This window comes from Pseudophryne corroboree, chromosome 6 (genome assembly GCF_028390025.1).
Source record: "Pseudophryne corroboree isolate aPseCor3 chromosome 6, aPseCor3.hap2, whole genome shotgun sequence".
Taxonomy (NCBI): domain Eukaryota; kingdom Metazoa; phylum Chordata; class Amphibia; order Anura; family Myobatrachidae; genus Pseudophryne; species Pseudophryne corroboree.
Genome location: NC_086449.1, coordinates 811046919 through 811062699, shown reverse-complemented (window position 1 = coordinate 811062699; position 15781 = coordinate 811046919). Strand labels below are relative to the sequence as shown.

At 49.1% G+C, this 15781-nt stretch overlaps 1 protein-coding gene across 2 annotated transcripts in view; it reads right to left on the bottom strand.

Moving 5' to 3' along the window:
* LARGE1 (LARGE xylosyl- and glucuronyltransferase 1) overlaps nucleotides 1-15781 on the bottom strand; it is a 464898-nt gene that overhangs the window by 17036 nt on the left and 432081 nt on the right. For both annotated transcript variants that reach the window (XM_063929035.1, XM_063929036.1), the window contains exon 10: nucleotides 1799-1954. In XM_063929035.1, coding sequence (XP_063785105.1) covers nucleotides 1799-1954 — 156 coding nt within the window. The remainder of the gene's footprint in view (nucleotides 1-1798; nucleotides 1955-15781) is intronic.

Below are 15781 nucleotides of genomic sequence, written 5' to 3'. Positions count from 1 at the left end.
ACATCTGAGCTACCGTCAGGTTACTCTGAACGTCCGACCAATCACACTACCTGGGCCAGTGACATGGCATCCGTGGACGCAGTCAGTGGCTTTGGCGCATCTAGAAAATGCGGCTGACGCACCCCCTTTTTCTGGAATGCTTTCGACACCGTACCCAAACTACGGCAGAATGCAAATCGTGCTGCAGATTACAGGGCACTGCGGCCGACGTCGCCGGACCAGATCCACACATGCGCAGATCAAAAAACATCGGAGAATAGCGCGACTGTCGTTTTAGCGCCCACCACTGAATCAGACCCACTGTCACAGACACATATTGTAACTGGAATTTTTATTACATCTACCAGATACTGTAGTTAAATAAATGATTTATGCTGTCACGGCACGAAGATGCGTCACATTAATTTCTCACATGTTACTGCCCTGCTAAAGCTCTCTGCCTGACACCGCAGCCTCGTTACAGCCACATTTCCGATCGCTAACAAGGCGCAAGAGGCCCAAACGCCGCTACTGATCTACTACGGCGAAAGTAAAGTGGACGGAGATAACGTGCCAGCCAATCAGCTCCTGTCATTTTTCAAACACAGCCTGTAACATGGCAGTGAGGAGCTGATTGGCTGGTACACTTGGGCAGATGTATTAAGCCTGGAGAAGTGATAAACCCGTGATAAGTGCAGGGTGATAACGCACCAGCCAATCAGCTCCTGTTAATTTACATATTGGAGATGATTGGCTGCCGTGTTATCACCTTGCACTTATCACTGCTTTATCACTTCTCCAGGCTTAATACATCTGCCCCAAAATATCAGCCAATCAGCTCCTCACTGCCATATTACAGGCTGTGTTTGAAAACTTGCAGGAGCTGATTGGCCATACTTTATCTCCGTTGACTTTATCTCTCTCCAAGGCTTAGTAAATAGACCCCTAAGTCATATAAGATGCTGAAGAGACGAAAATATGCCCGTGCTTTCTGCAGACATCGCAGGATACTGGCAGAGCCCTGAATTACACACACACACGCACACACAGACGCACACATCACTTATGCTGCGCGGCGGCTGCTCCGCACCGCCGCTGACACTGGAGGAATTTGCTGCCTGGTAGCAGTGAAGGGGTCTGATGAGATGCATCAGCTGTGCATTGTGCTCGGTACCCAAGTATCCAGCGACAGGAAACAGAGTTTAAAATAAGACTGTCATGAATATGTATTCTTGCCATGCTGCTGCGATGCCAGGGGGCACGGGGCACAGTAAGCAGATGGCATTGTGCAGACTTGGCTCAATCTTTGTGTAATAACATTTAAAACATTAAATCTGGTCAGAATGTGCGTCCGTTCAGCCAGGGGGGCCGGCGAGTGACGGGAAACTTGCAGCGTGTCCAGGGCAGCGAGACGGAGAGGATATGTAAATTGCTACAAGTGTGGGTTAATTAAATGACTATAGAGGGTGCATATAATTAATGCTGCTCTTCAAGCTATATGACCAAGTGGGAGTCTCTTTGCCGTATGACTCCATATAAATCTGTTCAACCCAGTAACCATGCAATCACTTCTATTCACTGTACTGTTCACCCTACACATTAATTCCCAGGGATTGCAGGGAGTCGGAAGATTCTCCAGGGTCCTAAACCCGGAAGTGTTGAGATCTCCATGTTTTGGGTAACACAGGGCGGAGCTGGTGACTCACACAGAGCAAATGTAAAACTCCACAGTAAGTATCAAGCTTGGTGTCACAATTGTGTTACTTTGGATGTGTCTCCTATACAGGGACCCTGCCCCAATTATCCTCACTGTACTCACATTCTCACTGTTAATGTCTGTCTCACTGGGGCAACCAAAGAGCTCCCTCCGGAGGAGGTTCCCGTCATACTCCAGGAACGTCAGGTACAGATTCCGGAAGAACTCTACATGCTTGTTCTTGACACGCAGCTTCTTTGGAGAATTCCAGTGAATGACCTGCAGAGAGAATCAATATGGATGTATTCAATTATTTCTCAGATTAACGCCAAAACTTTCACACATCACAAATACTATTAGAAGATCCTGCCCCTTTCCATTATATAACTCAGTCTTTGGCTTCCTGCTGCCTCCATTCCCCTCCTCACATCATGTCACTGCCCCTGTCACACGCAGCCCTGTCCTCACTGACACATCACTCATCTCCTGATATACTCTGTGCTGCTGGGGACCCTGCTCCTCCCACTATATAACTCAGTCTTTGGCTTCCTGCTGCCTCCATTCCCCTCCTCACATCAGGTCACTGCCCCTGTCACACGTAGCCCTGTCCTCACTGACACATCACTCATCTCCTGATATACTCTGTGCTGCTGGGGACCCTGCTCCTCCCACTATATAACTCTCAGTCTGTGGCTTCCTGCTGCCTCCATTCCCCTCCTCACATCATGTCACTGCCCCTGTCACATGCAGCCCTGTCCTCACTGACACATCACTCATCTCCTGATATACTCTGTGCTGCTGGGAACCCTGCTCCTCCCACTATATAACTCTCAGTCTGTGGCTTCCTGCTGCCCCCATTCCCCTCCTCGCATCATGTCACTGCCCCTGTCACATGCAGCCCTGTCCTCACTGACACATCACTCATCTCCTGATATACTCTGTGCTGCTGGGAACCCTGCTCCTCCCACTATATAACGCTCAGTCTGTGGCTTCCTGCTGCCTCCATTCCCCTCCTCACATCATGTCACTGCCCCTGTCACATGCAGCCCTGTCCTCACTGACACATCACTCCTCTCCTGATATACTCTGTGCTGCTGGGGACCCTGCTCCTCCCACTATATAACTCTCAGTCTGTGGCTTCCTGCTGCCTCCATTCCCCTCCACGCATCATGTCACTGCCCCTGTCACATGCAGCCCTGTCCTCACTGACACATCACTCCTCTCCTGGTATACTCTGTGCTGCTGGGGACCCTGCTCCTCGCACTATATAACTCTCAGTCTGTGACTTCCTGCTGCCTCCATTCCTCTCCTCACATCATGTCACTGCCCCTGTCACATGCAGCCCTGTCCTCACTGACACATCACTCATCTCCTGATACACTCTGTGCTGCTGGGGACCCTGCTCCTCCCACTATATAACTCTCAGTCTGTGGCTTCCTGCTGCCTGCATTCCCCTCCTCACATAATGTCACTGCCCCTGTCACATGCAGCCCTGTCCTCACTGACACATCACTCATCTCCTGATATACTCTGTGCTGCTGTGTACCCTGCTCCTCCCACTATATAACTCTCAGTCTGTGGCTTCCTGCTGCCTCCATTCCCCTCCTCACATCATGTCACTGCCCCTGTCACATGCATCCCTATCCTCACTAATACATCACTCCTCTCCTGATACACTCTGTGCTGCTGGGGGACCTTGCTACTTCTATTATGTAACTTTCGGTCGGTGGCTTCTGGTTTCCCTCAAACATTATGACACTGTCCCTGTCACATGCAGGGCCTCAGGAAGAGTACCGGCAAAATGCATAAATGGATCACTGCATCCTAATTAAGTAAAGGCCAGTTTGACGTTAATACATATGAACGGCTGTGATGGCACGCTAGGGGGAGAGGTAGGGACGTTTCTCAGGCAGAGAGTGACTGGCAGCGGGACAGCCTTGCTTTGCAGGAATGCTCTGTGTGGAATACACACACGAGGACAGGACGTGTGATATTACGGCTTCTTACAAACACACAGTCTCAGACCATTGTTCCAAACACGACAAAGGAGCTTCAGCTGTCTGTAGGGAACTTTACAAGCTGCAACGGAACGTCAGATCACCGCTTGGATGTGTAACACGTGTGTTACCTTCCTGGTTCATATATGAAAGTTCACATGTTAAAATGTATTGTCATTTAAGGCTGTGAAGCCCTGAGGGTGTGATGGTTCCTCATCCCTGTGAGACTGGGTGTCACAGTACTGTGACTGGCATGGTGTGACATCTCGGAGCAGACCAGTAAGCAGAGAGAGCAGCCGCCTGAGCAACTGGCACGGCCCAGGAACCATGGAGCTTAAAAATCTGAGACTAATCTTTCCTCCAGCAGAATGCAGCTGTAACGTCATTAAACAGGGCACATATCTCACTCCTGACTCCCTTGGCAGCGGGCGGCGGGATCAGGATGAGCCAAGAGCAGAATTTAATGAAATGCGATGACACCTTGGCACGGGGGAGAAGGTGACGGAGCTGCTTCTGCTGTGATAAACGACTTAGGGCCTGCGCCTGGGACAGCGTCCAATACTGGGGACTTCAGGACAGGATACCACCGCCATTAAAGTAATGATTTGAGGACACAGCAGCCTGGTCAGGCGGCAGCCGGTGAATTCACAGACTGTCCACGACGTGTGCTGAGAGTGCGGCATAACGCATTCTGCAAAATCAGCTTGTTACTGTATATATCCCGGAAATACACGCACGCTCATATACCGCATTTTATAATGGCCAAATCCCCACCCATGGATTTTTAAAAGGTCTGTATGGAGCTGTCTACAGAGATTCCAAAAGGGAAAACTGCACAGCTGCTGATATTGGAAGTCGGACAACAAAAATTGTGGTTTGTGAATGATACAAACTCTTCCTGGTATACAAAGGAAGTCATTGGGCCTAATTCAGATCTGATCGCAGCAGCAAATTTGTTAGCTAACGGGCAAAACCATGTGCAGGTGGGGCAGATGTAACATGTGCAGAGAGAGTTAGATTTGGGTGGAGTGTGTTCAAAGTGAAATCTAAACTGCAGTGTAAAAATAAAGCAGTCAGTATTTACCCTGCACAGAAACAATATAACCCACCCAAATCTAACTCTCTCTGCACATGTTACATCTGCCACACCTGCAGTGCACATGGTTTTGCCCATTAGCTAACAAATTTGCTGCTGCGATCAGATGTGAATTACCCCCATTGTATTAGGGGAGAAGTAGAGAGCTGCATGGTTACAATAGTGTATGTACCATGCAACATATCTTCCCTATATATATATATATATATATATATATATATATATATATTTATTTAAAATACGTGTAAAAAGATAAAGTTATTCTTCCAAATAAACCAGTGCTTCAGTGATAGCCATTCACAAATGAAAACAAATCACACACATTAAATATTTTACTGGTTTACTCCTGGAAAAGTTATGCCTGCCATTACCAGTACGCCCACTAGATGGCAGAACAACACACCGAAACCTCTTCCTGCAGCTCAAAAAAAAAATAAAAAATTGAACTAACCTTCAAATCTCCCTCATTTATCTGTAAGTCACCATTATACAGAGCTGTCAACCTCAAGCTGCAAAACTGAAATCAGCCAGATTTGGGGTGTTTGACCAAGGAAATTAAAGTAGTTTAACCTCGTCCTGGCTGGAGGCAGCGGAGGGTTTGATGGCGAGCACTTATTTGATCAGTGAGCCCCTGTCAGTGTGTATGGATGACTTCTAATTAGTGCTCGCTGAATGCTGGTCAAATGTGCTACCTAAAAATTCATGTGCTGGGCGTTTAGGGAATAGCATAAAACAATTTAGCACATACTGTATCCTGGTAGCTGCCATTGAAACATCAGTTCAAATATGTCCTCCTTAATAAAGGTTTGCCTCTGGAGACTGGTTCCTACTAATATAACGGGAATAATTGCAATAAAAGCTCTTTATTGACGATATACCATAATGGTTCGCACAAGGCCCCCTGTGCCTCTTGTATAGCGCTCACTGTACTGTAGCTGGAAGGACAAGTGCATAATAAATGTTTATGCAGGAGATAGTATTTATGCATAAACCCGGCTGTGATACAATATATACAGGTTTGTTTGTGCTTGTATAAATTAACCCTCAGCATGCGCCACAGAGAGATTCTAAGCGTACATCTGCACATTACGGCAGGGCGAACAAAAATGGCTTCTTTCTGAGCTGCGCGTAATGTGTTTGCAATTCTGGCGGCTTCCAGGAGTCACTTACACCTGCGCCATGCTCGTAGCAAAAGAGTTGAGTGACAATGGCGTGCACACTCATAACGCGGGACTCAGACTCGGCCACGTCTATGTGTAAGTGCCCCTTTGCCGCTCAGTAACCATCGGCGAGAAGCAACTAAGGGGAACATTTACTAAGCAGTGATAAGAGCGGAGAAGTGAGGCAGTGGAGAAATGTCCCCATCAACCAATCAGCAGCTCTGTATCATTTTATAGGATGCAAATTATAGATGTTACTTCAGTGCTGATTGGTTGCCATGGGCAACTTCTCCACTGGCTCACTTCTCCGCTCTTATCACTGCTTAGTAAATGTCCCCCTAAGCACGCTACTCTGAATCGCTCACAGACGCTCCAAGTTGTGTATGTAGGGCTGCGTCGCATGCGCAGTTTGCAAAAGGTAAAAACCCCTGTGAGATGCGGCCACATTCAGAAACAGCCTCTTCAGCTGCCGATTGCCCCCACATTGCTAAGCCACTTCCCTTATCCACCAAAAATCAGGACTGTCTTATGAAGATCAGGATTTGTATGGTTTACAGTAAAAGATCTTCTAGGGCATGGGTCTTCAACCTGCAGCCCTCCAGCTGCTGTGAAACTACACATCCCAGCATGCCCTGCCACAGTTTTGCTATTAAGGTATGCTAAAACTGAGACAGGGCATGCTGGGATGTGTAGTTCCACAGCAGCTGGAGGGCCACAGGTTGAAGACCTATGTTCTAGGGATTCCAATCTGTATAGTAAGTGCAGCTGTATCTACACAGATGACCCAGCTGCGTCACTCCTAATACAGCCCATCCCTACAGGTTCCGTATATTAGGGCCACAGTCACAACATCAACATGAGAACGTTGACGTGGTATATATGCCATAATGACACAGCAAGAGGAGAAGCAGAGAGCCTGTCTGTTATGAGGGCCAGGATAGCGCCACTCCAGATCACTGTCTGCTAACAAAGCCTCTTCCCAGTATGTGGCCTGACATATCTGTACCCAGAATCCTTCATGATCCCCTCAGAACACTGAGCTGCCATTTCTTGGCTCCCTGTAGTAGAATGTTCATCTGCGTTGCCCCCTGTGGGAGCTGCCACCGGAGCTGCAGGGGACAGTGACAGCATCATTATGTGCTTCTATAGATTCCCACATAACAACCAGTCTCCGGCAGGAGTAAGACCATGCACGGGACAGGTGCACTACAGCACGTAATGAGAATAACGGGGGATTTCCCCTAGACGGTAAGCACTTGGTGGCTTTGGGCACACAGGCTGCGGCACATCCTTCTTTGCCGCTTATTGTGATACTCATTGAGCTAGCAAATGCTGTGATCTGCTGGAAGTGGTGCAAGTAGAAAAAATGTCTTATAGGTACTGCGCGCGCCCAAAAAATAGGCGTGGCCAATGAAAATCGGGGCGTAATACACATATGGCGGGGCCAGATACATATATGACCCCAATAATTCCAGATATACATTGCCCCAGAGTGCCAGATACACATTGCCCCAGAGTGCCAGATACACAAATGCCCCCACAGTGCTAGATACACAAATGCCCCCACAGTGGCAGATACACAAATGCCCCCACGGTGCCAGATTATAAATGCCCCCACAGTGCCAGATATACAGTGTGAGGGGAGGAGAGCGCAGCGCGGCGCCTCTCCTGCCCCTCAATGCTCGTGAAGTCCGGTCTCTGCAGCTCCGGCGGCGGGTATCTCAAATGAGGCGCTGTTTCGTTAGCCAATCAGAGCTCGCGGACCGGCAGCCAATCAGGAGCCGCGGCTGCCAGTCTGTGAGCTCTGATTGGCTGGCAACCCGCGGTGCCTTATGAGATTCACCCCCCCGCCGGAGACCGGACAATCCATCCCAGAGAACTGAGGGGCAGGAGAGGCGCTGCGCTTTCCTCCCCTCCCATAGCAGCCAGCGGGAGGCAGGTATGGTGGACGGCCTGGCGGTACGGCATACAGGCTGGGAATTTCTTACCGGTACGCTGTACCGCCATACTTGGAGCGCTGTCTGCTGGGGATACAGGAGCTGAGCCTTGAAGGGAAGACACTCAGAGATGTTCTGGTGGCACCGGGCAAAACAAGTCTGTCTGTGCAACACCACATTATTCACTCATACAGTGCGGAGCGCCTGACACTGAGAGGCACCCACTGCGTGCCCGCCACAGCCGCACTGCGCATGTACCGTGACTGAATAGTGTAGCGATAGCACAGAGGATTTATTCGCAAAGTGAGTAGTGACAAGTAGTCACCGTTTGGGGGCGGTAACGCAGGAAGGGAGGGTTTAAAAACACAGGCACATTGGGGCAGATGTATTAAGCCTGGAGAAGTGATAAAGCAGTGATAAGTGAAAGGTAATAACGCACCAGCCAATCAGCTCCTGTCAATTTACATATTGGAGCTGATTGGCTGATGCGTTATCACCTTGCACTTATCACTGCTTTATCACTTCTCCAGACTTAATACATCTGCCCCAGATTTGTGTGTGTTACCTAGTCAGGCACTGCAGCTGGAGAGGCCCCGGCGTATTATGAGGGCGCTTTGTCTGAGACAGCGTAGGGCTGTGCGTCCGATGTTCTCCATGTTCTTCATACATCTGCCCCTATACCTCTTACAGCTGTCCAGGACCAAGAAGTGGGATCCCGTGACGTCTATGCCATCGCTTCTTAGGGGTGCACCTGTTACCCAGATGGTCCTTTTTCGAAGCAATCGGCTGCCCCCAGCAATTGGAACCAACTTTGCCAAATGACTGGGTGCGCCCGTACATACAGTACGACTAAGAGGATGCCATGCACAGACATGGAAAGTGGCTGCACAAATACTGTGGGATCTCATGCACCCCCCAGAGCTAGCTGCTGTGCCCCCTACCACCTTCCCCTGAAGAGGCCCCTGCGTTGCCTGGTGTACAGCGACAGGTGTGTGGGCACCCATTCAACTCCCAATATTCCTGGCAGTCAGGGCACACGTCACGCCTGCTGGGATGGTGTACATGCCCGCTCAGATCCATCGTAAATCAGGACAGCTGGGAGCTTTGCATATGTACCTGTCAGCTACACGCATTACATACTAACCAGATATGGCAGCAGGCAGCAGATAACTAAACATATGCTGCTGTAAATTCCTTCCATAGATTTTTAACGTCATGCACCTTCCAACGCAGATTTCCTGGCCCTGACAGTTTGGCGGCCATTTTACGTAATTGGACAATGGAGGCTGCAGTTTCTTGTTGTTGCTGTGGTCATGGCTGATATACACAGAATATAGGGGGTCATTCCGACCCAATCGCTCGCGGAAGTTTCTCGCCGTTGCCTAGCGATTACCTCTGAGGCAGAGGCGGTCGCTGGGCGGGAGGGGGCACGGTCCGGCCATCGCAGGCGTGGCCGGACCGTTGGGGGGGGGCGGGCCGCAGCAGCTGCGTGATGTCACATGCAGCCGCTGCGGGCCGGGGAGCGACGAGTAGCTACTCTTGAAGTGCAAAGGCATCGCCGCTGTGCGATGCCTTTGCACTTCTGCAGGGAGGGGGGTGGTCAGCACTGACATGCGGGGCGGACTAGCCCTGTGCTGGGCGTCCCCCCGCATGTCAGTGTGAATGATCGTAGCTGTGCTAAATTTAGCACAGCAACGATCAACTCGGAATGACCCCCATAGTGACAGGCAGAAGTGGACGGGATGCCAGAGGGTTGGTCTACTCTTCTGTGAAATGCCACCCACAATTTGTGAGCCTCCCGGACATTCTGCGAGAGGAGGAGAGTATGGATCAGGGAGTCGCCGGCATAGATCACCTGGAGGTAAATTTGCAGCTGGAAGATTCAGGGAACTAACTTTACGTTCTCGTATTTTCTAGAATTTGTTCAACGTGCTCTTTGTAATTACTTTAAGCTTTTAGGCAGAAATTAGCAAAGCAATTAAACAGCTTTCTCAGCGCTGAGAGATGTGTGCGGCTGACATTTAACGATCTCTGCGTGACACGAAGGTCACATTGTTAGCTCTCACCACTTCATAACGCGGAAATGAACCCACAAAACAAAGTTAGGGTTAATTAACGCCACAATGGACTGTAATTACGGAGGCTAGTGATCTTTGACAATGGCGCTTTTTGAATTGAATTGTCCAAAATGGCTGCACACTGTGTAACATTTCCCCGAGTGAAAGGAAAGTCACAGGACAAGACCCGCGCCTCCTTACACACAACGCTTGATCAAAACGTGTTTTTTTATACTTCAGATAATACGGATCAATTCACATTTGGCAAATTTCGCTCTCTTTGTGTAAGAATTCAAAGCTACGGCTGACGTTTGTGAGACGCTCTCAGGGAGGTAAAGGAAATAACTTTCTACCATACTTGGCGTCTTTTGAAAAAGCATTTCGGGTAAATGGTCAAAGCAACAGCTTTGTGCATGAAGGAGACATGTTCTGATCCTCCTGAAAGGCGCGGCAGAAAATTGTCTAATGTCCAACCTTGAATGCGTGCCAAAGAAGTCATATGTATCACCACATATCAAATACCGGGGTAGAAGTATAGCCACACTCTGTCCCAGCTTGACGTGACCACCTATAACTCATTCCTTCTATCGGGTTCATGCAATTTAGGACACATAATAATAATATGCATCACACATCCTTGGGTACACATCCCCTCATGAAGAGCCATCAATCCTTGGGTACACATCCCCTCATGAAGAGCCACCAGTGTGCTGGGGAGTGGCGGCCATTTTCTTGTAGACCATAGCACATGCATTGTTTGGTCCGACCAACTCGAGGCCACCACAAGACACGTAGAAATAGAATCAGATAGCATACTTACTTTCACATCCCTTTAGGTTGTAAGTTCTCGGAGTCAGAGCTCTACTTTTCTCATTCTTCTCTGCCCTATATCTTTCATTCCCAGCAAGAAAGCTCCAATAATATAGCCGGTTATGTTCCATCTTCCATTTCTATTTATTAAGCTCAGCGTGATTGCGGAACAGTTCGTTCTACCCCTCATTAATTCTGCTAGTGTTTCATTGTGCCTCTTATTAATGACATTTTATCCCTTATTACTTTGGGTGTAATAAGTCAGCACGATAATAGAGAAAAGTGGCATGGAATAACAACGGGGGGAGGGGGGGGGGCTGCCTTCCCCTCGCTGAGCACAGATAAAAAACATATAGTTGCCACTGCGTTCTCGTGTTACAGATGTGTCCTCTAATATCTTTGTTCCGTGCGCTACAGGTCGCAATACACATAGGTGGTCATTCCGAGTTGATCGCAGCAGCAATTTTGTTAGCAGTTGGGCAAAACCATGTGCACTGCAGGGGGGGGGCAGATATAACATGTGCAGAGAGAGTTAGATTTGGGTGGGGTGTGTTCAAACTGGAATCCAGATTGCAGTGTTAGAATAAAGCAGCCAGTATTTACCCTGCACAGAAACAAAATAACCCACCCAAATCTAACTCTCTCTGCAAATGTTATATCTGCTCCCCCTGCAGTGCACATGGTTTTGCCCAATTGCTAACAACTTGCTGCTGCGATCAACTCAGATTCACCCCCATAATGCGTGAGCGCCATGTGACTCGGTAGCACTGTGCGCCTTTTTTGTGTTTTTTTCCCACAAAAATGTGTCTTAGACGCACATTAATGTAATGGGACGCACAAGCAGCTTCTGCTGATTAAAATGATATGCAGCATGCCTAGATTCTGTGTGTGACTGCGGCTGTATCTGCATACAAAATGCTCTGCTACAGTGTTTTCATGGAAAACACTGTACCGTTTCATTTCGGATGCAGATAGAGCCGCTATTACACACAGGATATAGGCATGCCGCGTATCATTTTAATCAGCAGAAGCTGCTTGTGCGTCCCATTACATTAATGTGCGTCTAAGACGCATTTTAGTGGAAAAAAATGCAAAAAAAGATGCTCTGCGCTACAGAGTCTTGCCACAGCATGGTACGACTTCAAAGGCTGTTTAGCGTGACTGCAGCAAAGATATAAGAGAACATATCTGTATGTTCTATGGTGGTCATTCAGAGTTGATCGCACGCTAGCTGTTTTTAGCAGCCGTGCAAACGCTATGCCGCCGCCCACTGGGAGTGTATTTTAGCTTAGCAGAAGTGTGAACGAAAGGATCGCACAGCGGCTACAAAGTTTTTTGTGCAGTTTTAGAGTAGCTCAAAACTCAGCTCTTGCGATGACTTCAGACTGTTCAGTTCCTGTTTTGACGTCACAAAAACGGCCTGCGTTCGCCCAGCCTAGCCTGCGTGTTTCCTGGCACGCCTGTGTTTTTTCGAACACTCCCTGAAAACGGTCAGTTGTCACCCAGAAACGCCCACTTCATGTCAATCACTCTGCGGCCAGCAGTGCGACTGAAAAGCTTCGGTAGACCTTGTGTGAAACTACATCGTTCGTTGTAATAGTACGTCGCGCGTGCGCATTGCGCCGCATGCGCAGAAGTGCTGTTTTTTTTTGCCTCATCGCTGCACAGCGAACGAATGCAGCTAGCGATCAACTCGGAATGACCACCCATATTCTTCTGCAGTGCATGTAAATTTGCAACCTGTATCCTGTAGACTACAATGGGCAGACGGCGCTAGCTAACGGGCCCAAGCCCCAAATAGCTAAGCTTTCTCGGAGCTAGGTAAGTTGGGCTTTACGCAATCCCAATAGAAAGATATGTAGACTACTTTTGCAAACCTTAAAATCTGCGTTACCCACTTGATAAAAACCCCAAAGCTCAATAATGCGACAATCCTGTTCCATAAGACTGACCGAATTTTGGGCCTCAAGGAGAAGAGGTTTGAGGATCAGCATAGTGCTGGAATCTCGGCAGGCCGTGAAGTAGGTAACAGATGTCTGTTTGGGCAGGCCTCAGTGTAAGACCGAGCAGAGTATTTTACCGCTGGTTACCCCGTGACGGAGGGGGGTTTAAACTAAAACAATGGCGGACTCCTATAAGATTAATAACCGCTGCTCACTGCCAAAAACTTCAGCTTTAACGCTCAGAGCCGGTTGGAGGGTGAAACGGCAGGCGGCGTGTGTCGGCATCAATGCAGTCTGGAGAATAACAAGCATTTTTTTCTTACCTCTTAATTGAATTGTCTGGAGTCTCGGGCCACAGCCGCAGCATATTAAGCAGCTTTTATGCAAATAACGAGGCCATGAACGGGACTGTCTGATTGGCTCGTTTGCATATTTTTACTCTGTCCATAGATGACCTTTACAATTTGTACTTCCTGAGAGATGTCACAGCAGAGGCCGTGGGACTCGGCCTAATATTTAGTGAAGTCAGAAGTGAAGCGGAGGAGGAAAAAGTTTTGCGTATTCCATTGCCGAAATCAAATAATTATGTCAGGCCCAAATCAGAGTCGTTAAATCACTGATGACCTTATGTGATCTGGATTCTTTAATGGAGCGATATTAAACGAACGAAACTGATCTTGAGGTATTCTTCTTCCAACCACAGAGATGAGGGGGGTTGGAGGAAGGTAAGAAGACAACCATCAGACAAAGCGAGGAGTACGGTGTACAACATGGGACAATTTAAACCAACTTTACCTCACGTTTCAATGAAGATATTGGGTGCAGGTGGAAATGTTCTATTGTTTAATAATTTAGCTTTTTATATTTATTTGGGCAGCATGAACACACGGTCTGTGACAGACGCGTCTATCGGGTATGTATAGGCACACTGTCACAGTACTTATTCACAGCCAGTGTATATATAGAATGCACTCAGAGCTACAAGTAAAAGATGAGGAAATACGGAGTTCTGGAGACCAAACAAGTTGTTTAATCTTTCCATGCAACTCCAGACTCACACTGACACTACATCCCGGGCCCTGTCTGCTGTACTTACACACTCTGCACTCACACTGACACTACATCCCGGGCCCTGTCTGCTGTACTTACACACTCTGCACTCACACTGACACTACATCCCGGGCCCTGTCTGCTGTATGTACACACTCTGCACTCACACTGACACTACATCCCGAGCCCTGTCTGCTGTATGTACACACTCTGCACTCACACTGACACTACATCCCGGGCCCTGTCTGCTGTATGTACACACTCTGCACTCACACTGACACTACATCCCGGGCCCTGTCTGCTGTATGTACACACTCTGCACTCACACTGACACTACATCCCGGGCCCTGTCTGCTGTATGTACACACTCTGCACTCACACTGACACTACATCCCGGGCCCTGTCTGCTGTATGTACACACTCTGCACTCACACTGACACTACATCCCGGGCCCTGTCTGCTGTATGTACACACTCTGCACTCACACTGACACTACATCCCGGGCCCTGTCTGCTGTATGTACACACTCTGCACTCACACTGACACTACATCCCGGGCCCTATCTGCTGTATGTACACACTCTGCACTCACACTGACACTACATCCCGGGCCCTGTCTGCTGTATGTACACACTCTGCACTCACACTGACACTACATCCCGGGCCCTGTCTGCTGTATGTACACACTCTGCACTCACACTGACACTACATCCCGGGCCCTGTCTGCTGTATGTACACACTCTGCACTCACAGTGACACTACATCCCGGGCCCTGTCTGCTGTATATACACACTCTGCACTCACACTGACACTACATCCCGGGCCCTGTCTACTGTACTTACACACTCTGCACTCACAGTGACACTACATCCCGGGCCCTGTCTGCTGTATGTACACACTCTGCACTCACACTGACACTACATCCCGGGCCCTGTCTGCTGTATGTACACACTCTGCACTCACACTGACACTACATCCCGGGCCCTGTCTGCTGTATGTACACACTCTGCACTCACACTGACACTACATCCCGGGCCCTGTCTGCTGTACTTACACACTCTGCACTCACACTGACACTACATCCCGGGCCCTGTCTGCTGTATATACACACTCTGCACTCACACTGACACTACATCCCGGGCCCTGTCTGCTGTATGTACACACTCTGCACTCACACTGACACTACATCCCGGGCCCTGTCTGCTGTATGTACACACTCTGCACTCACACTGACACTACATCCCGGGCCCTGTCTGCTGTATGTACACACTCTGCACTCACACTGACACTACATCCCGGGCCCTGTCTGCTGTACTTACACACTCTGCACTCACACTGACACTACATCCCGGGCCCTGTCTACTGTACTTACACACTCTGCACTCACACTGACACTACATCCCGGGCCCTGTCTGCTGTATATACACACTCTGCACTCACACTGACACTACATCCCGAGCCCTGTCTGCTGTACTTACACACTCTGCACTCACAGTGACACTACATCCCGGGCCCTGTCTGCTGTACTTACACACTCTGCACTCACACTGACACTACATCCCGAGCCCTGTCTGCTGTATGTACACACTCTGCACTCACACTGACACTACATCCCGAGCTCTGTCTGCTGTACTTACACACTCTGCACTCACAGTGACACTACATCCCGGGCCCTGTCTACTGTACTTACACACTCTGCACTCACACTGACACTACATCCCGGGCCCTGTCTACTGTACTTACACACTCTGCACTCACACTGACACTACATCCCGGGCCCTGTCTGCTGTAGGTACACACTCTGCACTCACACTGACACTACATCCCGAGCCCTGTCTGCTGTACTTACACACTCTGCACTCACAGTGACACTACATCCCGGGCCCTGTCTGCTGTACTTACACACTCTGCACTCACACTGACACTACATCCCGAGCCCTGTCTACAGTACTTACACACTCTGCACTCACACTGACACTACATCCCGGGCCCTGTCTGCTGTACTTACACACTCTTCACTCACACTGACACTACATCCCGGGCCCTGTCTGCTGTAT